The 23,659-nt window shown below is 45.1% G+C and overlaps 1 protein-coding gene and 1 pseudogene across 2 annotated transcripts in view; one reads left to right on the top strand and one right to left on the bottom strand.

Annotated features, from left to right (window-relative positions):
* Nucleotides 1-23,659, top strand: part of Cables1 (Cdk5 and Abl enzyme substrate 1) — a 103,839-nt gene that overhangs the window by 29,384 nt on the left and 50,796 nt on the right. For both annotated transcript variants that reach the window (XM_034518651.2, XM_034518650.2), the window contains exons 2-3: nucleotides 14,845-14,916; nucleotides 22,446-22,538. In XM_034518651.2, the coding sequence (XP_034374542.1) occupies nucleotides 14,845-14,916; nucleotides 22,446-22,538 (165 nt within the window). The remainder of the gene's footprint in view (nucleotides 1-14,844; nucleotides 14,917-22,445; nucleotides 22,539-23,659) is intronic.
* Nucleotides 6,848-14,050, bottom strand: LOC117720050 (ubiquitin-conjugating enzyme E2 variant 2-like; annotated as a pseudogene).

Here is a 23,659-nt window from a genome sequence, read left to right as displayed (position 1 = left end):
CTGTGAACAGACACCATCACCAAGACAACTCTTATAAGGATAACATTTAATTAGGGCTGGCTTACAGGTTCAGAGATTCAGTCCATTATCATCAATCCAGGAGCATGGCAGCATCCAGGCAGGCATGGTAAAGGAAGAGATGAGTTCTACATCTTCATCTGAAGGCAAGTAGGAGAATACTGGCTTCCAGGCAGCTAGGATGAGGGTTTTAAAGCCCACATCCACAGTGGCACACTTACTCCAACAAGGCCACACCTCCAAATAGTGGCACTCCCTGGGCTAGGCTCACTCAACCTACCACGCAGTGCTCAGAGGAACCATTGATGTTACAGTCGTCCCTAATCCTTATGCCCTCACCTCTAACCTGAGGAAGCCATTCAACCTCTCAGTCTCCATAGCTCCACTCAGAAGAGATTGAGCCCCACACATAGTTATCAAAGTGGCATTCTGAGGATCTCAGCAAAGGCTTTTGGAGTTCCACCAATGGCTGATTCATTTTCAATATGTGTTTTTGTGCATACATAGATTTCATATATCCTACATAAATATTTTAGCAGTTCTTTTACAATAAACTTCACGTGCCATGCATTTACTAAAAGTCAGTGAACACCACACTTACTGTGCGTTCATGAAGTTATGTAGCCATCATTGCAATCTGATTTTAGAAAACTTTCATTGCCTCCAAAAGAAACCCTATAGTCACTGTTGGTCCCTGTTCCCTGACACCCTCAAATCTAAGTCTGCTTTCTGTCTGTGGGTTTGCTGTTCTGGACATTTCCTCTAGATAGATTCCTAGTTACTGTGCCTTAGAATAGCCGCAAACCTCATTTTGTAGCACATGTCAAGACTTTATTTCTTTCTAAGACTGATTAACATTGCATTTTATTAAATATCCATCAGTTCTTGGGCACATGGACTTGTGTAATTGTGCTGCTATGAGTTTTTATGTAGACATGTTTGTATTTATCCTCAGCAATGGAACTATTGCTTATATGAGGTAGCTGCTTAACATGTTAGGGTATACTTTATATGAACTTCTGTATATAACATATATATACATATATGTGTGTAATATATATTTATGTGTGTGTATACATATATATATGTATATACATACACACACACACACATTGAAGATTAGTTTAAATGTCAACTTGCCACAACCTGTACACCTGCAAAGGGCATCTTGATGAGGGATCACCTAGACCAGGCCTATGGGCTTATCTGTGGGAGATTTTTTTGATCTTTGATATAGGAAGACCCAGCCTATTGTGAGTAGAACCATTCCCTAGGCAAGACCCTGAACTGTAAGAGTAGAGAAAGATATCTAAGTAAATAGGCAGCATAGGTAGAATCATTTCTCTTAGCTGTTGACTGTGAATGTGATTGTGGCAAACTGTTTGAGTTCCTGCCTTCTTCCAAAATGGTGGATGATAATTTGGAATTATCTGCCAATAAACATCTTTTCTTTCCTAAGAAAATAAACATCTTTTCTTTCCTAAGTTTTATTTGTGGGAGACACATGGCAGGGGAGATCATGGTATTTGTTATAGCCACTGAAATGACTAGAACAAATATATAGTTGTATGTTATATGTTTTTAAACTACAGTAAATTAAATAAACCCTACCTATTACATAGCAAAGCCTGACACAGTGGTGACCCGTGTGTTACTTAACCAACTTTGCACTAATTAACTCATGCTGCAAGAGTGTGTAGAATGTATGCAGTTAACTCCACTTCTCCCATCCACTAAAGTGAATTGGGTCTTAAGATGTTTGAAAATGGTTACCACTGGTACTTACTCATCCTTGTCTGGGGGGGATTATACCTCTACGGTACAAGCAGGACTGACAAACGACATGCCAAAATTGGCTTTGGACTCAAAAGGTCATTCTTGCCTTCAGGTTTTTCCACATTTGTTTAAAGATCAAAAGAAGGGGACTGGAGAGATGGCTCCATGGTGAAGCACTGGCCTCTCTTCCAGAGGAATGGGTTCAATGATCAGCATCCACATGATACCTCAACCATATACTACAATTCCATGGCACAGAATATCCTCTCTGGCCTCCCGGGGCACTAGGCACATGTGTGGTACACGGACATACATGTAGTCAAAATACTCATACAGATAAATAGTAAATAATGTAAGTATCAAGGAACTTTAAGTTTTATAGCCATGATTAAACCCTATGAAGCAATTATGTTTATAAAGTTTTGAATTCTTTTATTTGGGTTTGTGGGGTGGAGAATTACTGTTGTTGCTTTGTTGCTTTTTGAGGCAGGGTCTCTCTACATAGCCCTGACTGTCCTGGAACTCACTGCATGACCAGGCTAGCCTAAGACTCGAGATCTATCTGCTTTTCCCAAGTGTTGGGATTAAAGGCATGTGCCACCACACCCAGTCTAGAATTGTTTTAAATCTAATCTATTTCATGTTTTGGAACTTGATGTAAAACTTAGTTTAGGGTAGGGAAGCATTTAGCTCCTAAAAAGAAGTTTGAACACCAGTGTCTCAGCTAATTTATAAATTTCAAGCTTGGATTTTGGCCTCGTTTTACCATAGCTTCACACACACACACACACACACACACACACACACACACAGAGAGAGAGTCTTGTGCACATGCTTGCTTGCTTGCTTGCTTGCTTGCTTGCTTGCTTGCTTGCTTGCTTGTTTGACTCAGAGCTCACTAGTTCAGCTAGTCTGCTGAGCCAGGGAATCCCTTGTTTTTTCCTCCCAAGTGCTGGGATTACAGGCAGGCAACTATACCCACCATGGCATTTATGTGAGTGCTGGGGATTTGAACTCTGGTCTTCATGCTTGTATGCCAAGCACTGAGCCATGTTCTCAGCACTCCCTGATGAAGATCTTCAGACTCCCCAGGACTGTCTCACCCCATCCTGCTTCTCTTCTCCAGCTCTGACTGCAGAATTGTTCATGCTGTGCTTAAAGATTTATTGAAAGCTTGTCCATACAATGTGCTAGTCACTAAAGGAGAGACCAAATGACCCATCTTTAAGTTACCTGTAGCCAGGTGGAGGTAACTATAACATTAGGGTCAGCCAGTGTACTTGTTCTTTGGAGGTAGTATTTCCAGATAGTGTAGACTTTAGAAGATGGAAAGGACAGCTTCCTGGAACAGGTGCACTGTGGACGAAGGACGAAGTATGAGCTGCTGCTTACTGCACTGCCGTCATCTGAACGGCTCCTAGGAAATTAGGATTTATGGAGCTCCATCAGTTTCAGATTTGCTATAAATGATTGTCTGCTGTTTCTGAGCTGTCAAAATCCGTTGCTGCTGCTGAAGTCTCTTCAGAACAGAGAAATGTCATGCCAGGAGCTTAGAGGTGTGTGTGTGTGTGTGTGTGTGTGTGTGTGTGTGTCTGTGTGTGTATATGTTTCTCTCTGTGTGTGTGTCTGTGTGTGTATGTGTATGTGTGTATATCTGTGAGTGTGTGTCTCTATGTGTGTGTGTCTGTGTGTATGTGTCTATGTGTGTCTGTGTGTATGTTTCTGTGTGTATGTTTCTCTGTGTGTGTGTGTCTGTGTATGTGTCTGTGTGTATATCTGTGTGTGTGTGTCTCTATGTGTGTGTGTCTGTGTGTATGTGTCTGTGTGTCTGTGTGTGTATGCAAGCTTTTAATTCTGGTGTCCTCACCAAAAGGTGCTGCTTCCCTAACACTCAGTCAGGCCATTATCAGGCTTGGGTATGTGGCAAGAAGGGACACAGAATGAAACTGGCTTCTGAGGAAATCTGGAGTTGACCTAACCATTTGACTGGAAGCCTATCCACCCTTGGGCTCCTGGTCCTCTCCTTTCTGGGACTTTGTTCCAAGGCATTCCATGCCTCACTCTCACTGGGTCCTTCCTCCTTGGAACCTCCTGCCTTCACTCTGGGCCTTTCCTTCTGGCTACATTTTGTCTGTCCTTTAAGCTCCCCTGCCCTGCCTCCTACACACTTACACTGTTGTGACCTTAACAGCTGTCAGGGGGCAGGATTCCTAAGACCTTCCTGCCTGGCTTGGGGAACCAAGAACTTGATTCCTGGAATCTTGACACCCTCTTAGAACATCCCTGACCTGTCCCGACCTACTTAGGCTTGTGTTCAACCTGCGGGGCCCTTGTCTTTACAGGTGACTCTGGTCTAAAGTCTTGTTGCCTGCTTTTTCCTTCTCTACTATCTCCCTCGTTCCCTCTGACCTGTCATGTCTCCCGCTTGTCACCTCTGCCACCGAAGGGGAATCCGGCATGATCCACAGGAAGAGTACTGCTCTTTATCCATGGTCTCCATGAGGCCGATCTGGACCCTGACTTCTAAAGCCAATGCATTTGCTTTTCCTAGTTTGATTCCTCTGCACACATGACCAGTGTGTCCACCAATCACAGGCAGGAACCTCCCCTCCTTTCTGAGCGATTTAGAACACAGCCAGTGACCTTGGGCCAGCCTCTGGATTTCCTGATACTCTAAAGTATCCCAGTCATCAGGGCACATGCTTTTCAATCCTGGCCCTGGCGAGGCAGAGGCAGGCTGATTGCTATTGAGTTCCAGGCCAGCTGTCTTGAAATGAAACAAAACAGAATTAAAAAAAAAAAAAAAAACCAAAACGATAATACCAACAACCCAAAAACCAAAGCTGAGAAACTGGGCAAATGCCTTCAAAGTGACACAGTGTCTTGTCTATTTGTTTCTCAACCGCTTGTCAGAGGGATTTGAACTTGTCCCAGAGGGACTCACTATGGGCTTCCACTGACAGGCCCAGTTCACTGTGATATAGGCTTTCCACAAATGTCCCATGTCTCATTTGCAGGGCCTAGATGCACAGGGTGGCCTGAAGAGGCTGACAATGGACACCTGGCCAGCTGTAAATTCTGTCAAGCCATCTGATAGAAACATCTGTACTTGCTGCGATGACTGCATACCTTGATTTTCTAGGGTTCGGCAAGGCTGCTGAGAATCCTCGAACCAAGAATAAACCAGCCACGCACCATTTGTATTCTCTGCTGACAGTTTAAATCTTTCTTAACCCACCTACATGTAAAAACAGATCATATTTGAACAAGCCAGTCGACTGTTCTTGGTGTTCTGATTTTAATTTGATGTCTTTGCCTGATTCATCAGCTTAGACTTAAAAAATGGATTTGAAATCATTTTTTTGGCTTGTCATTGTTTTTTAAAAAATTAAAATTCTGACCATTTATTTCTTTTTTAAAAACTTTGTGATTATAATATAATTACAACATTCTCCCTTCTCTATTCTCCCTCCAGGCCCTCTCTCTGCCAGATTTATAGGCCCCAGCTTCATTTTTATTATATGTATATATGTATATGCACATATATTTCTAAATGTAACCTCCTGAGTTCATGTAATGTCACCTGTTTGTATGTTTTCAGGGCTGACTGTTTGGCATTGGATAAGCAGTTGGCGAATTTTTCCCTAGGGAATCCTCTTTTTTATAAAACTGAACCTGCTTTTCTTCCTTTATGAGGAGGAGCCCAGCAGCCCTGGGGGTTTCTAACCCCTGTTGTCTGTATTTGGTATGCCTCTGAGTTCAGGAGAGTCAGCTGGAATCTAGGAGGGAGGTTGGTATGTGCAGTAAGCCAGCTAGGAGCCCTTTGCCCAGATGGCTGACGGGCAGGAGGGTGTGGGCTTGGCTGGGTCTGAGACTGTTGACCCAACGAACACAGAACATCAGTGTCCTGTCAGGTTCCAGCCACCCTGAGGTTTCTTATTCTTACCCTTTTGCTACTAGGTGAGTAGCCAGAGGCTGTGCTCAGCTCGGAGCACTCTTGATGAAGCTTAGTATAGCAACAGGACAAAGCATGCATTTTATGAATGCAAGCAAAGGCTATTTTGCTTTACAACTTAAGTCCTGTCTCAGGGAAGTGATTTGTCTTCTGCCAAAGGTCCTCTGGACTCTTACAGCACATGACCAATATGAGTTTAACTTACTTGCTGAATGCAGCACAAGCTCTGAAGACTGTGGCCCTCAGTAGTTTAAACCCTCAGAACAAGAAGGAAGCAGTGCTGCTGTTCTAGATGTGATTTTGCTTTGAGAGCCTAGTCCTTGTGAAGCATCGTTTTCGGAAGAGATGCATGAGTGATACCAGGTGTGGGACTATATACAGCTCTGTACTTATGGGTTCCTTTCAGCAGCAGCTTCCACAGTAAACCAAGGACAAATGGCAGCCATGTGCGTGTGTTTTAGGAATGCTACAAATGTTTTGTAGAGCAAAGACCCTGATGCAGGGTGCATGAGCCAAGGCTTGAGGCTTGTTCTCAGGAAATAAGAGATTGTCCCACATCTTTAAAAAAAAAAAAATTCTAACCATGTTTTATTAAATAAAGACTGTAAACAAATTATGTCTGTTATATGTAACAAACAGGAACAGTTTTTAACAGAAATTCCAAACCCCAAACATCTTTTTATTATAAATACAGGTATCAAAACAATCCTGAACCTATTTTTGATACTAACAGTAGTCAGTACCCACACCGCTTCCAGAGTTAACACAGTTGGTGAGTAGTCATTCTATCTGCTACTTTAAACAACTCCATCAGCTACATATGATGGATAAAGCATGCCATTTCTGTTCTTCCTTCTTGAGACTTTACTTTTCAGAAAAAACAAACGTTTCCATGGCCATTTGACACTTTTTAAACATGCTTCTGTCTTGAAAACCTGAATTCCACTTTGAGTACTTCAGGTTCATGTTTAAACGACAGTGCTTTAAGAAAACAAACAAAAAAAAATTGTGCTGCACTTCTCTTGCTACCTGAAAACACAATAGGTGTACATATATTAAATATATTCTTACACCTGTCCAGGTCATGTTTACCAGCTGCAATTCTTTTACTTAATGTGTGGGTATTTTGCATGGTGATATTTAATCAAGACAATAACATGAGTAGAAGGTTGTTGATTTGATTTAAGACAAGTTTGAGATCCACTAGAATTAGTTGTTGTACGTCTGTCCTTCCAGTGGCTGTGGAAGCTTCATATTTTCTTTGGACATCATAAGACGTCTTAGCTCTTGAAGTACAACTTTAATGCTATAGGAATTCTGCCATCTTGCTAATACTGGTATGCTCCGTGCATCCACCATTCCACTGGAATTATTGATCCCATTCATACTAATTTTTTGTTACAAATCTAACAGATGGAGGAGCTTCAGGGTATTTAGATCCACATTCTACTTTCTGGCTATATATTCTGTTTTCATAGTTTGTCTGTGGAGACCGCCATCTCCTGCTCCCAGACCCACCGATCGTCCCACATCTTACAAAGGGACTTCTCGGCTGCCCAAAGTCCTGCTCTGGCTTCTAGGTTTGCAAACCTCAAGCCTTTTTGATTGAGCTTTTAAAGTCTTTGATTCTGTTAAGGAGCCTGGACTTGCAAGCTTCCCTAGTTTGTCAGGTAAAGGTGGGATTTTGCTTTATCCAGTCCCACCTTTCCTCATTCGGCAGTGGAAGACTTTCCAAGAGTGGGTTCTGGGCCTTGTGAAACAGGATGCAGGCTCAGACATCCAACAATGCTCACTGATTATCCAGAGAGGAGAAGGTCAGTGGCATTCTGAGAGGAGACATTTGGGAATACCCCTCTGCCTAATAAAGTTCTGGAGCCAGCCAGGCCTGATTGAGTGCCTACTGCTTGCTGAGTCTGGTCTCTTCCCAGGAATACCCAGGAGAGGATGGCACAGCCCTTCCCTAGGTAGCTGTGGTGGTTGGAATAAGAACAGCACCCATGGGTGCATATTCTTGAATGCTTGGTTCCCAGTTGTGGAACTGTTTGGGAAGAACTAGGAGGTTGGCTTTGTTGGAGGAAGTGTGTTTCTGGGGGTCAGCTTTGATGTTCTCAAAAGCCCAAACCATTCACAGTGAGCTCTTTGCCTGGTCCTTGTCAGTCAATATGCGAGCTCTCAGCTCCTGCTCAGGTCCATGCCTGCCTCCTGCTGTCATGCTCTCTGCCATCTCAGTCATGGACTCGCCTTCTGAAACTGTAAGCCCCAAATAAAGTAACTCTTCGGTAAGTTGCCTTGGTTGTGGTATCTTACCAGAGTAATAGAACATTAAGGCAGAAGGCCTCTGTCTAGTCTTGTTTAGTCTTGTGGGGAGGTGGGGAGAGGAAGATTTCTTAATGGATACATGACAGAGCTCTAAGACAGATAAATTATATGCTTGGAATAGTCTTGATCACACACTAAAAATTCATGTTATTTATTTTTCATTATAACAACCATCTGAACAGATGTAATCATCATGCCCTTGGCTTGTCACCTGTTTATGTAATTAACTAAAGTCTCTGGCCTCACTTCTTACACCTGTGAAGAGATGACTACGCCCTCCAATAGTGCAAACTCATAACCAGGAATGTTGTATAAGTGGGTTCCAAGCAGGAAGCCAGGACCTCAAGGCAGGAGGTGTCTGACCCAGCTGTTCCCCATGTCCTGATCTGTCCACCAAGCTGGTGTTTTGTTTCCAGAGAAAACAGACTTCAGTTCTTGTTCTTCCTCTGATCGTGTGTGGTGTGTGTGTGTGTGTGTGTGTGTGTGTGTGTGTGTGTGTGTGTGTGACATGCATGTATACTTCATTCCCACTTGTGCTAGAAACTCACCAGATTCTTTTTAGCCTCTGTTCTCCAGGCTAAATGGTCTGCTTTCCTTTGCTCATTGACCTTTGTAAGGTCTCCATGCAAGGATGAATGAGACAGATCACTGTTCAGGGACTGGTTACAATCACTTCCAGTCCAAGTGCACTGATACAGGAGAGTAAGGGAATTAACTGGAGTGTCATTCACCCTTGACCAGAGTAGGATGTTGGAGGTGACCTTCTTTGGTGGGATCAACTGTTCTGCTCATTAGAATCCCCTGATGGTTTAAAAAAATCCTTTTAGCCAAGCCCAGACAAGTAGACTCTCTGGAGGCAGGCCCAAGTGGCAGATTTTTCAGGGCGCATTCCAGTGTAGAGACAGGCTCACGTGCATTGGCTTAAGGCAGCTTCCTTTTACACAGACACAGCCAAGACCTGGGGGTCAACTTCTAGTACATCTCAGCCTGGCCTCAGTCTTGAGCCCTGGATTTTCACTCCTTGAGCAGTGTCCACTACCTTGTCTTTCCAAGAAAGCCTCTAAGCTACCCTGGCCACATATGGCTTCTGTCTTCCCCTTACTTTCTCAGAGTCACTGTTGACTAGGATGGAGACAGCAGTCACTGGGAAGCCTTTCAGATTGGTCAGACCATGGAGCCCACTTGCGCCTGGACAGTTACTTTGGATGGATGGCAACTGTTCCTGCCCCAGATATGGGGGCAATGGCTCTCGTGCTTAAGATGCTTTAGGGATCCTGGCCCTGGGTCCTCCTCTTCCAGGTCTGTACTCTGGCCTTGTTGTCTACTGTGTAGTTCTCTTCTCTTACCCGCAACTACTTCCTCTTAAACCCTCAATGTATGCAAATGAATTTATTAGAATGTGGCCACTCCATCCATCTCTAGGTGCTTGGGGTATACACTGACTTCCCTGTAGAGGAGCTGTGAATGTGTAATCAGGAGTAGAGTAATTTGCTTCCTGTAGGTGTATTCAGATATATAGATATATTGTCATGGGTATATGACAGTATACCTTTCCTGCTCAGAGTCTGGTATTCAGTGTGCGGTGAGCAAGGCTTTCAGGAAGCTGGCTAGCAGCTGGACATTAAGTGTGAACCACACTGGGGTCAATGTGGCTGGCATGGTTAGTCCTTGCTGTAATTGTTAGACAAGAAGAGGACCCGTAGGTGCATGCTCAGTGTGCTAGTCATAAACATTTTGGTTTGGTGACTTCAGCATATAATGCTTCTGCTTGCACTTTGCTGCTCTATTACGGAATATCTGCGGTTGATAAAGTAGCATGCTATTTTGATCTTTCAGCCATTAAAATATGCAAAGATCTTTGCTGGCCAACTGTCCTATGATACAGGGATGGTCCAGTGCTTAGCCTAGGGACAGTGCAGGGTGAATGCAGCTGGTTAAGTTGGCCGCTGCCCCAGCTACCTCATCCACACAGGCTTCTTGAGGATAGAGGGAGAGGGAAAAGGTGTTACTACATTTCTTGGAAGGTTCTACCATGCTAAGGGGTGGGGATGAACAATGCGACTAGCTCATGAAACAACTCTCTTGTCAGCAAATAGCTCCTCGTCTTAGGAAGCATGAGACTTCGTTCTGGTTTGTCAAGGTGCCATGTTACCATTCCTTATAGAGGCTGGTAGTGGTTGTTTCTAGGCTGTGTATCTCTCTCTCAAAAAGTATCCATAAATGAGGGAACCATGCCCACTGATTTAAAGGAACAGGTAAACATTCAAGTTTGAGATTTTTCTTTCCCCTTTAAAGAACTGAAGCCTTAATAGTGTCTGCCTGCTCGTCTGTTTTTGTCTGTCTCTGTCTCTCTGTATGTGTGTCTGTCTGTTTTAGTTATACTGCTATAACAAACTACCAGAGGCTAGATGGCTTGTAAATGAATGAAATTTGTTTTCTCACACAGGAGGCTGGAAGCCTGTAATCCAGTCTGTTAACTTGGGATTTAGACTGGGTTGTTCCAGGTTACAGGCAGCTGACTTTTCCATGTGTCTTCATGTGGCAGAAAAAGCGTGTTTTCTTGGGGCTTCTTTATAAAGGCATCAGTTCATTCCTGAGGGTTCTTCCCTGGTGACCTAGTTGCCTCCCAGACACTCACTCCCTAATACCATCACATTGAGTGTTAGACTTTCATATGAGCCGTAGGGGTGGGGAGCAGAAAATATTTAGCCCACAACAATATGCATGTGTGACTACACTCGTTCAGCTCACAAGGAAAAAATACCCAGTGTGCTGATCTAAAAAAAAAAAAAAAAAAAAAAAAAAAAAAGGCAAGTTCTTATAACAGTATACACAATGTATTCTAACTCCAAGCATGTTGGTGGGTTTTTTTTTTTTTTTTTTCCTAAGTGGGAGAATTGAACTAGATGTAGCTTTTCTACAGAAGTGCCCACTGGGATCTGTACTTTTGGGGACCTGCTGGGCTTTGTAGGACCATCACCTAGACAGTAGTGGAGGAGCCTGGGGAGTGGAGCAGCTCCTGAGTTCAGGTGGCATTTGAGCATTCTTCCTCTGCCCCTATGAACAGTGTTCTCAAAAGATGAAGGAGTTTGGGGGATTTCAGTGGAATTCCCCAGTGGTTCTGTAGACTCCTGTTTGAAGGTCAAGCCTCTAAAGAACAAGACTCAAGCACAGGCCAGGCCAACAGTCATATTGGTTAAGCCGTCGGGCAGACACCAGTATCTTCAGGGGATGAGCCTGGCTGTGGCCAGGGGTGTGTCTGCTCCTGAGTAGTGGCCACAGAGCTTGCAGGGACCTGCTAAGGGTGACTTCAGGAGGAAGAGCGGTCCTCAAGGGGCACAGTGGTCGCATCACATTCAGCAAAGCACTCTTCAGCGTTCACCCCAAAATGCTGTTCTACAAAGCGGGGCTCAGAGCTCAGAAGGACTGGGTGAGACTTCTGGTATTTGTGGCTTACATCTGCTTATGGCTGTGCTGTATCTAGCAGCTGTTTAGGTGTGCACCACTATGAATATTTTATTTCTAGCTTAAAAGCTTGGAGTGGCACCAGTTTTATAGGTGGCGAGAGTATCAGAAGTGTCTCTGCTTTTCAGGGAACCTGTTGAAGACAAGCATGGATTTAGTTAAACACAGGTGGGTTTTGGTGTGGAAGGAGCACATATTTCAGATGGGCTAAGGCACAACACCTTTTGGAGTGACGCTGCTAGTGGGGACTGGAGGAGGAGCCAGAGCTTAAATAGGCAGCCTCTTTATTTCATTTCCGTCTTAAAATATTTTTTTTTATTATTTTCAATTATGTGTATGTGTGAGGATGTATTTACAGAGGCTAGCGACTTCAGATATCCCCTAGTCTCATGTAAGAGCTGGAAACCAAACTCAGGAAACCAAACTTCAGCTGGAAGACGGCTCAGCAGTATGCACTCCAGCTGCTGAGCCGTCTTCCAGCCCAACGTCTCCAGTTTTAAAGATGAGAAAACTGAGGCTCAAGAATTAAGGAGTTTTCTAAGACTCTAAAGCCTAGGCGTGCCTCTTTGTGCAATTATGAGCCTTGGGGATGGAGATGGGAGCATTTATTTCTGAGATGCAGTGGGCTGAGGTGTGCTGTCATAATCCCAGCCTGGCATTCTGGACCAGCCAGACTTGGAGTTCCTCCAGACCAAGGTGCATTTACCAGCCTTTCTTTTAAGACTGACTGGGGTCTTGATGCTCTATCTTAACGGATGGTACGCATGCTCAGAGCCATTGCTGCAGGATGCTGTCACGGAGGCTGCCGCAAGCTGAGCTCCTGCCGTCAGTGTTTATATGTTCCACCAATGAGTTGGCTACCTCTAAAATAATTTCTGTACCTTGGGTTCCCAAGTAACACGACTGTATTTCTGACAGCTCTGGCTGACTGTTGATGACTTGCCCATATTCTGTGGATAGAGAAGATCATTGTTACTTAGCCACACAATGAAGCTGTGGGTCCTCTATGTCACCAAGACAATGAGGGTCATCTTAGGAAATTAGTTAATGCAATTGGCAAGTGAGGGTCTGAGACAACTTAAACCAAAACAGTTTATAGAAAAAAAAAAAAACTGGTTATACAATGTGGGGGAAGGTGTCTTTGTATATTCCATTAGCAAGCATGTTAGGCCATGTGCCCAGAGGCCAAGAATCCTTGTCCTAGTAAGACACCTTTGCCTGGGGGGAAAAAGTATGTAGTTCTCCTGAGGAACAGCACCCAGGGTTGTCCATGCATACATCCACGTACATGTGTGGAGAGACTTGGGTATATAAATGATTGAATATCTTCCCACTCAGGAAAAGAAGAGACCATGGACAAAATTGATTATCCATTATTTCTAAGTAACCAAATCCTCCCTTCCTTCTCCCTCAAGTCCCTGGCTGTGAAGTGGTCTTCGTTTAGATAGATTTATTTAAAGTTACCACCAACTCTTCCCGGCTGCATCTTAGCAGATATTTTGAGTTAACTAGGACTGCTTCTTATTTCAGCCTGACAAAAGAAACTAGATTGAGGGCTTGGGCAGGTGGTATGCAGCTCTTCAACAACCCAGAAAGGTTATTGTTTTGCATGATCACGTTAAATATTCATTGTCTCTGACCTCTGAGGATTGTCCTCAGAGAATCATTTGTTCCCAGTCCTCTGGAAGTGTCATGGGCTTCCCGGAACTAACTTTTTAAATAGTATTCTAGTAATCTTGAGGCTTTTAATGATAAGATTTGAGGTCAGGAGGAGAGAGCTCAGACGATAAAGTGCTTGCCATGCAAACAAGAGGACCTGAGTTCGATACCCAGCATCCATGGCAAATCTGGGCAGGCTGACCTGTCCCTGTGACCCAGGTGCTCAGGATGTGGAGACAGGAAGCTCCCCAGAGCCACTGGCCAGCCAGCATTGCTGAATCCACGAACCTCTTGGTTCTAGTAAGATACCTTTGCCTGAAAAAAAAAGTGTGTCATTCTCCTGAGGAATAGCACCCGAGGCTCTCCTTCAGTCTCCACATGCATGCACCCATGTACACACAAGGACAAACACAGGTACACAAATGATAAAATATGCTTTCAATATTGAATATCCTTTAGTTCCTAGGATCAATGATGACTATTTGAATTCTTAACAGTATCACTAATGCTCAGGAAACCTCTCAATATCCCAGTGGTCCTGTTTGTCATAGGCAGCATCTTGTCATTTTTGTCATGTGGAGGCAACTGAAGCTCGGAACAGGTCATCTACTTGTGCATTCACCCTGTCCTTGAGGGTTGTGGTCAAGACGCAGGCAAGCAAGATGGGCCTGGCGTCACTGAAGGCAGCTGTTGTCTAAATTTATTGTGTTTTGCTTTCATTTTATTTATTATTATTATGTGGGGGGGGGTGGGGGGTACGGCAGGTGCATAAGTGCCACCAGGGACATGTAGCTGAGGACACATGGCCGTTAGAGGACGTTCTCCCATGGAGCGGAAGTCATAGAGCTGCCAAGCCATCTTACCCGCCCCCTTTCTTCCTTTTCACATTTTGTATATTATCTGAGGTCCTGTCTAATGGCTCCATTTCCCTCTCCACATCCTTTCCTCAAAGTCCTCCCATGGAGCCCTCCATGTTTGCCTTCTAAGTCATGGTCCCTTTTGCCATTAATTGTTTCATACATATTTGTGTATGTTTATACATATATACATGAATAGGGCCTGCTTGTTCTATATAGTGTGCTTGTTTTCAGGGTTGGCTACTTGGTATTGGATAGCAGTGCTCCTCTCTGGGGAAGGTGTTTCTCCCACCCTTCTGTGTTCTTTAGTTCTTCGTGTAGGTAGGGCTGAGACCTCCCACCCTGCCCCCCACATCAATTGGTGTGTTTGTTCTGCGCATGTTCAGGCAGTCATGGTGGTGAGACTTTATGGGAGTAGCTTCTGACATTCCTAGGAGACACAGTCTCACAGCAAACTCCCTGATAATCTGGCTCTTACAATCTTTCTGTCCCCTCTCCCACCATTTTCCCTGATCCTTAGTGTGTGGGGTGTTTTGTGTATCTATTGGGACTGGGCTTCACAGCTCTGCATTCTGATTGGTTGTGACTTTCTGTAGTGATCTCTGTCTGAGGCAAAGAGAAGTTTCCTTGGAGAGGGGTGAGGAGAAACTTCCCTGAAGGGATAAAGGCAGATGTTTAGGGTATTGGTGGGGATTATACTGTTGGTTTTTTGTTTTGTTTTCTGATAGTTAGATTTACACAGTTGTTTGATCAGTTTTATGGCACACTATCAACTTTGGTTTTTGGTCTCTGTAGACGTCGCCTCATCTCCCAGAGATCATCTTTGGAGACCCTGGAAGATATTGAGGAGAACGCCCCTCTCCGGAGGTAAGTTTTCCACGCTTCATGTATGTTGTGTGTGTTATAAGAACTGTTAGTACACAGATGAATTTTTAAATTTTTGATCTTCCTAATTAAATTTTTAAAATAAACATTTGATTCCCAAGGACAAAGAATTCTCAGTGTGGAACCCCAACCCTGAAGACATGTGAAACCTAGGACACACCTCACTAATACACTGGAGCAGGCCAGCGCCTGCAGATTTGGTGGCTGTTTTCTTGTGGTTGCCTTTGTGGCTGATACCTGGAAGGCACTGTCGTCAAGCTAAACCTCTGGTCAAGCTAAGCATCTTGCCCTGTCTCAACCCCAGCCACCCTTTGCATTTTCAAAGTGGCTGTTTATGGAAGTAGGGCCCATATTAACCCTGGTATTATACACAGCCTCACTCTCAGCAGGGAAGCAACCAGATCTCCTTAGGAGGTGACCATGACGTCATTCCCTAGCTAGTTGCTGGGGCAACCTGGTGAAGATCATTGCAAAGGTTCCCTTGGGTTTGAAAACATTCCATTCCATTTTCCCTACTGGATTAGAAAAGTGCTGGCCAGGCACATTTTTGGAATGACAGCGATTGCCTGAGGCTGGCAGGTTTCCCTCCCCTAATCCTGCCTTCTCTGTTGGCCCACATCTGTTCAGAGGTCTGGCTAGGCTTTCCTTGTGAAGGAGAAAACACAAGGGTTGGATTTACTCCCTGCATATTGGGTCTTCTCCCTGCAGCTCCAAGCTGGCAAGGGAAAGGTGTGTGGTTCAGACCTTTGAAAGCAGGAGGAGACAGATGTTGGGCTTCATGAGGACTTTGAGGTGGACAGCAGACAAGAAAGCCCGTGGAAAGCTGGAAGCTTCCGTAGACTGGCATCAGCCCTTTCCAAACCTGCACCTGTGCCCTATCTGCTTGGCTGCATCCCAAGACATAGCTTCCCCCCTCACCTCCCCCACCCCACCCCCCGGGGCCTGGGAAGTACCACTGTGGAGGGTAGAGTGTTATCCCGAGATGGTTCCTCGCCAGTCTGAGAAACAGAGGACTGAGCAAAATCAGATGAAAATCTAGTTACTGACATCATCAGGAAGGGCAGGGTTGGACAGGCTGGTCTCTACTTTTGAAGTCGGTCCCGAAAGCCCCAAAGGATATGTTCTGTGAGGCCATTACATCAGTTCCATTAAAGTACAAGGCAGGGAACTGGCTTTAGTCCAAGTGATTTGAGCATGGAGGAGGGAAAACAATGCTTTCAGGTGGCAAGAAGTGGCTTTGGCCTTAGAGCAGTAAGGTCATCCGTACCTGAGCCTCCCCTGCCCCCACCTCCCCCCCCCTTTCTCCACCTGTAGCACACAGAGACAGACAGGAGGACAGTGGGCTGAGAGGGTATCTTTTAGGTGCTTTCAGAAGCCAGTATTTGCAGTTGTGTGGCAGCCAGGGGTTCAAGACAAAGCTGTTGTGTCCAGCTAAGCCAGGGGGTTAGGGGGCTGAAGGAGACTTAGGTACCCTGTTACCCCTTCAGCCTCCTCTTAGAATTTACCCAGGCGGGCAGCTAATTCTGCTTCAACTGACTTCTCCCAAATCTTGGTTACAGAGTCTAGTCCTGAATCCAGAGGGAACATGTATAAATGTAAACATTGAAAGGAACCTTAAGCCAAGGTAGTTTTAGAAGTCTTTAATCTCCAAATAAACTTCAAGAGCAAATCAATAAATAAAAATTTTTTAAAAACCCCAAAACTTCTCAGACCAATGAGATGTTCAGTCCCGATGTCTGAATCTGATCCCTGGACCTACGGGTTGCCCTGGATTTCCACACAGCTGCTGTGTGGCCCATGTGTGCCCCCATTAATCAGTATGTATGTACGTACGTACATACAAGCAAAAAAGCAGCAGCAACAAACAGAGGTGTTTGTTGACTTAGAAATGTCTTGTTCCTAGGAGATGAGCTGAGAAGGGAGTGCAGGACTCACTTGGATCAGACAAGCCTCCCTCTCCCACTGTAAAGCGGAAGGGCCCAAATAAGCCGATCTCTGAAGACTTGTTTTCAGCCTGTAACAGAAGTCCCAGTGATGACACTGAAACGTTCTGGAAACGCTGGGGCTGGGAGTGCCTGAGCCTAGCTTGCTTTTAAAGTTAGCATGTAAAACAGTTGCCTCCAAGGAGCCTATTAAAACCTCAGCATAATTTAAATGTATCCTCTAATCAGTGCTAACAAGGAAGAGGTAATCTGTCGTTTAGTTTTTAATTTATTTCTATCCCAATCTAATTTTGCATCACACAAAGTGTATGCTTTTAAATGGGTATTTACACAGCAATGCAGGTAGCTTTGCGAGTCCCTCCTCAGCCTGACGCGCTGTCACACGAGGCCTCACTTTCCAGTTTCCTTGGCAGTTGTTGCTAACAGTGTTCCTGAAGCAGGCCTTCGACTCCCTGGTGTTTTGGTTGGATGCTTTTTTTTATTGGATATTTTATTTACATTTCAGATGTAATCCCCTTTCCCCATTTCCCCCCAACCAGGAACCCCCTCCTCCTGCTTCTATGAGGATATGCCACCACTTACCCTCCCACCTCCCCACCCACAGTTTCCCCCACATGGGGTGTCCAGCCTTCACTGGACCAAGGACTTCCACACCCACCTATGCCTGACAATGTCATCCTCCCCTACATATACAGCTGGAGCCATGGGTCCCTCCCTGTGTGCTCCCAGGCTGGTAGTTTAGACCCTGGGAGCTCTGGTTGGTTGGTATTGTTGCTCTCCTCATGGGGCCACAAACACTTTCAGCTCCTTCAGTCTTCTCTCTCACTCCTCCATTGGGAACCCCATGATCAGTGCAATGGTTAGCTGTGAGCATCCACTTCTGAATATGTCAGACTCTGGCAGACCTCTAAGGAGACAGCTATATCAGGCTCCTGTCAGCATGCACTTCCTGACATCCACAACAGCGTCTACCTTTGGTGACTGCACAAGGGATGGATACCCAGGTGGAATGGTCTCCAGACAGCCCCTCCTTCAGTTTCTGTCCCACACTTTGTCTCCATATTTGTTCCCATGAGTATTTTGTTACTCCTTCTAAGAAGAACCCCTTCTTCATGAGCTTCATGTGGTCTGTGAGTTGCATCTTGTGTATTGTGAGCTTCTGGGCTAATATCCAATTATCAGTGAGTAAATACCATGTGTGTTCTTTTATGATTGGGTTACCTCACTCAGGATGATATTTTCTAGTTCCATCCATTTACCTAAGAATTTCTCGAATTCACTGTTTTTAATAGCTGAGTAGTACTCCATTGTGTAAATGTACCATATTTTTTGTATCCATTCCTCTGTTGAAGGACATCTGGGTTTTTTCCAGCTTCTGGCTATTATAAATAAGGCTGCTATGAACATAGTGGAGCATGTGTCCTTGTTATATGTTGCAGCATCTTCTGGGTATATGCCCAGGAGTGGTATAGTTGGGTCCTCAGGTAATGCTATGTCCAATTTTCTGAGGAATCACCAGACTGATTTCCAGAGTGGTTATACCAGCTTGCAGTCCCACCAGCAATGGAGGAGTGCCCCTCTTTCTCCACATCCTTGCCAGCATCTGCTGTCACCTGAGTTTTTGATCTTGGCCATTCTGACTGGTGTGAGGTGGAATCTCAGGGTTGTTTTGATTTGCATTTCCCTGATGACTAAGGATGTTGAGTGTTTCTTGAGGTGCTTCTCGGCCATTTGAGTTTCCTCAGTTGAGAATTCTTTGTTTAGCTCTGAACCCCATTTTAATAGGGTTATTTGGTTGTCTGGAGTGTAATTTCTTGAGTTCTTTGCATATATTGGATATTAGCCCTCTATTGGATGTAGGACTGGTAAAGATATTTCCCAATCTGTTGGTTGTTTGTCCTATTGACAGTGTCCTTTGCCTTACAGAAGCTTTGCAATTTTATGAGGTCCCATTTGTCAATTCTTGATCTTAGAGCATAAGTCATTGGTGTTCTGTTCAGGAACTTTTCCCCTGTGCCTAGGTATTCGAGGGTCTTCCCCATTTTCTCTTCTATTAGTTTCAGTGTATCCGGTTTTATGTGAAGGTCCTTTATCCACTTGGACTTGAGCTTTGTACAAGGGGATAAGAATGGATTGGTTTGCATCCTTCTACATGCTGATCTCCAGTTGAACCAGCACCATTTGTTGAAAATGCTGTCCTTTTTCCACTGGATGGTTTTAGCTCCTTTGCCAAAGATCAAGTGACCATAGGTGTGTGGGTTCATTTCTGGGTCTTCAATTCTATTCCATTGATCTTTCTGCCTGTCTCTGTACCAATACCATGCAGTTTTTGTCACTATTGCTCTGTAGTTGTTTGAGGTCAGGGACGGTGATTCCCCCAGAAGTTCAGCACAGCTGACAGCTTGCTGAGTGAACCTTAGGTCAGTGGGGCAGCTTTGCGACTCCGGTGCTGACATCCTGTTAATGACTTTGCCGCACACATCACCTGCACACCTAGAACTCCAATAATGGGAGGAATTTGAGGAGTTTGCCACCTGCCTGGTGGTCACTGGTAGGCCATGAGGACATCTTTTCTAGGTCCCTGGAGCAGGCCTGGTTGGCCTGCTAGGGCCATGGCAGTAGATGTTGGAGCTTCTCATGTTAAAAATCATTATTCCTGCCATGTCCTTACCCAGCTACCACTCAGCCACCTGTGGCCCTTTTGCTGACCCCCAGCCTACATGGCAGCCCAAGGAATGAAGGTCCCTCTGTGTATGCACTGGGCGGGCAGTTGGGGGGTAGGAACAGCCTGGGTTCTGTAACCACCTCCCTAAGTTGGGAGGATCCAGGGCTTGTCCAATGACAGGCTCCAGGAGCTCACCCCCTGATGCCATTTAGCTCTTGGCCTGCTGCCTCTCAAGACTGGTTGAAGCAAGCTCTGGTTTGGGGGTGGGGCAGTGAGGAGCCAAGGACTTTCTCAAACCTATGGCCTACCCAGAACCTCTGTTTATTTGTGCTTCAACTATCTCATTCTAAGCAGCAACCCCATGCTTCTAGAAGCTTCTAATAGAATGGTAGTTATATGTTTTATAAAACCAGGGATATGTTTTATATAGTGAGGTATGGTGCAGTGGGTGGGAGGGGTTGCCTCAGTGGGCCCATGCTGAGGCATTCCCTCCCCCTCGCCCCAGGCACCAGCCTTATTTCAGGTGTAGTATAGAATAGGTGTAGTTCAGAATAGAGTTTATTTGAGGACATGGAAAGGGGAGTTGAGAAGGGCGTAGAGGCAAAGAAAGAGAGGGGACAGAGAAGGACAGAGAGAAAGAGAAGAGGAGAAGCTGGCAGGGACATGGGGGGAGAGGGGGGAGAGGAGAGATGGAGAAAGCGGTGAGAGAGTGAAGGGAGTTAGAAAAGGGACAAAGAGAGAGAGAAAGAGAGAGGGGGGCCAAACAGTCTCTTTTATAGCCAGCCAGGCCTACCTGGTTATTGCTAGGAAACTGTTGGGCAGAGCTTAGAAGGAATGCCAACAGGTTGGAACCTTCAGTAGACCCTAATCGGTCATTTCTGGAATCAGCATGGGGACAATTTGGGGTTCTGTGGTTTGTGTTCCTCTTGAGCCCTAAAACTCGGACGTCTGAAGTTTATAGAGTAGGACAGAGCTCATGGATGCAAAGTGGCTTCTACCTGTTCTTGATTCCTTCAGGCAGACTTCTAAAAAAACAAAACACAAAACAGCACAACAACAACAAAAACCTTGCATGTAGAGCTATGATTTCAGAGCCTTTAATAAAAGCTGCTGTTTTGAGAAACGTAGGCACTTTCCCCCACCCTGCTCATAGCACTTGAAGTCTGCATATGCCTCTGTATGCAGTTGTGGGTTAAGTACATTCATTCCAATGGGTTACTTGGCAGTTTATGAAACACACATATATAGGGATTGGAAGTGTTGGCGATAACTTAGTTGGGAGTCTGTAAGTGACCTGTAGGCCAGGAGTCATAAATCAAGGTTATACTAATGTCATGGTTGAAGCTGGGAGGAGTGTGGCCTCTGCTGAAGCTTCCAACCCCACGGTAATGGACAGTGAGGAGAAATAAGCCTTTCCTGCCCTGGACACACAGCCCATGGAGGAACTTGACTAGTAAATATCACCAAAATACACATCTGCCTCGGCTCGGCTCGGCTCGGCTTGTGTTGGGTCATTTTAGTGGGATTTATTCAAATTAGGTTGTGTTTTATTTTTAAAATACATTGTAATCTGTACTCTAAGAAAGGACTCCCAGAAAAGCTGGTGTCTGCCAGAGGGTTGGTTAGGGTAGATGGGGGTGGACCAGAAGGGTTTGGTTAGGGTAGATGGGGGTGGACCAGAAAGGTTGGTTAGGGTAGATGGGGGTGGACCAGAAGTGTTGGTTAGGGTAGATGGGGGTGGATCAGGCCTGGCCTACTTCCGTGGAGGGGAGGAGTAAAGGCTGGGATTGCTCTGTAGATCTAGAACACTCAGTGTTCCCCAGTCCAGTTCCCACATGTGCCCCACCCCCTCCCACTATAACTTCATCTCCTGTGGCACCATCCCTCAACCCCTCTCCCCCTGTGCTGCAGCCTTTAGACAGAACAGACTGAATTCAGATGATGTCCCACCCAGAGCTCGGTGTGGCTTTGGGAACCTGCACAGTGCTTTTCCAGACCTTGTGTTTGGAAGCAGGAGGTTCTGAGCATCCTCATCCTATAGCAGAAGCCACAGCCAAGAAGGACTTCAGTAGAAGGGGCAAGAAAGGACAAAACTCCAGCCCCTTTGTGGTGGGATTTTCGGCTTTGGTAGTGGTGTCTGTGTGGTTTGTAAGGTAGGATTTACCAGGTTATTTCAATAGTCCTTGTCCACAGTAAGCTTCCTGCATCTCATGGTCTGTAGAAAGCACAGGGCAATGCTGCTTGCTCTCGGGAAATTTTTTTTTTTTTTTTTTAAATTCAGGTCACTTTGGTTCAATAGATGTTTACTTATTAAAATTTATTCTGAAGCAATAAAATGAAACAGCAACTAGCTAGGTCCTGATTCTCATTCAGATTTTAAGCTGTGGCTTCCCAAGTGGAGTCAGGAGTTGGGGCAGCTGTCCAGGGTTTTCAGGCCAAATTCCTGCTGCAGAAGGAATATGACTCAGACCTGTTTTCAAAATGAAATTTGCATCTTATCCCTCTAGCTCTAAATCTCTTCGGTTTACAGCCTTCAGTTCCCTCTACCTGTGCTGATTCAGGATCTTTCTTTTGGATGACAACAAAATCTGCTGTCCTTGGGACCCATTTAGGTTATGTTATTGTAATGGGGGACAATAGTTTTCATCACCCAGCTTTTTAAAGACTCATAAAATGTTATCAGTGTTATCAAGGAAATTGTCTGTTGTTGGGTTTTAAAGTTTCTTGCTCCAGGCTGTAAGTCTTCATTGGTACCCACCCCTCTCCTGCCGGCCTCTGGGTGACTCATGATGCTTGTCTGCTCGTTGCTTCCTGTCTTTGTGTGGCGATGTCTCAGTTGTCCAGTGCAACTGATAGTATTTTTTTAAATGACCTTTTTTGTTGGTTCATTTTCTTTTTTTCAGATGTCGAACACTCTCAGGTTCTCCCAGACCAAAGAATTTTAAGAAAATTCATTTTATCAAGAACATGCGACAACACGATACCAGGAATGGCAGGTACCACTCCAGCACAGGGCTGCCAGGGCTGCTGGGGGCAGGGCAAGGGGAGGGGATGACCAGAAACTGCTGGGAGGAGGGCAGAGCTGAGCAGGGTAAACCTAAGCTTTCATAGCAGATACCACATCCCCTGACATCTCCACCTGACTTCTCTGGAGTCAGAGAAGATTCCAAAGGAATCTGGAGAATGCATGTTCTAAAAGCCTCATGAGAGGCTTGGACCAGCAACTATGTTTTTGATAGGGCACAAGTATGTTTTAAAGAAAACAGTGTCCAGAGAAATAATTGCTTTCTTTTGTTTTCAGCATTGTTGGATTTGTTTTCCTTGTTCACTAGCTGTCTGGGATGGGCAGTAAAGGCTGCCAGACATGCCCTGAACGTGGCTTTGTCTGTGGCATAGGTGACCCTTTAGGAGGGCAGAATCTGGACTTTGGCCGTTTCTGGGCTTGCTGACATCTACTGGAAAGCCTTCTTCATCCATTCATTGAATAACAATTATGGTTGAGAGTTTACAACCTTAGTATTAAGCCTCTGCAGAGGATAAGTAGATTGGAGTAGTTGTCGGCGTGCCTGTGATTGAATGGCTCAAATCCATCCATATGAGGCCCCTGCTGTCCACGGATGCTCCCTCCTCCCCTGGTACTTAGGGGTGGCTCCTCTTAGCTAATATGCCATCCCAGAGCAGAGGGCCAGGCCCACCTCATTTGATATAATTTCTAGAAGGCTGCATGGTCTCATTAACACTCCAATTCTCACAAAATAAAGTTGCTGAGCAGTGTCCCAGTAAGACTGCAGTGTCCCAGTAAGACTCACTGAAGCCCAGCATCCCGGTGGTCTGAGGGTAGAAAGTGCATCTTGTGGGACAGCACTAAGGAGTAGGTTTTTAAAGGCCTGCTTTCTAAGGCTTATACCTATTTCTTTTTGAGCCTTATCAGGGGAAGAAGCATAATTTTATAACAATTGTGATGGTTCCAGAACAGCACAATTGAGGTAGCAAATACTTTGTGCAGACTTCAAGTGGATTCTCCATTACAGTTCCCCAGCCAGTGTTCACTGGTTACTCTGAGTGTTTGTCTTCACTCTGATGCTCCCTGTCGCTTCAGTGGGCCACATTCACCACG

Source organism: Arvicanthis niloticus, chromosome 14 (assembly GCF_011762505.2).
Source record: "Arvicanthis niloticus isolate mArvNil1 chromosome 14, mArvNil1.pat.X, whole genome shotgun sequence".
NCBI lineage: Eukaryota > Metazoa > Chordata > Mammalia > Rodentia > Muridae > Arvicanthis > Arvicanthis niloticus.
Note: the sequence above shows the minus strand (reverse complement) of the source record. Positions and strands in the feature narration are given on the sequence as shown.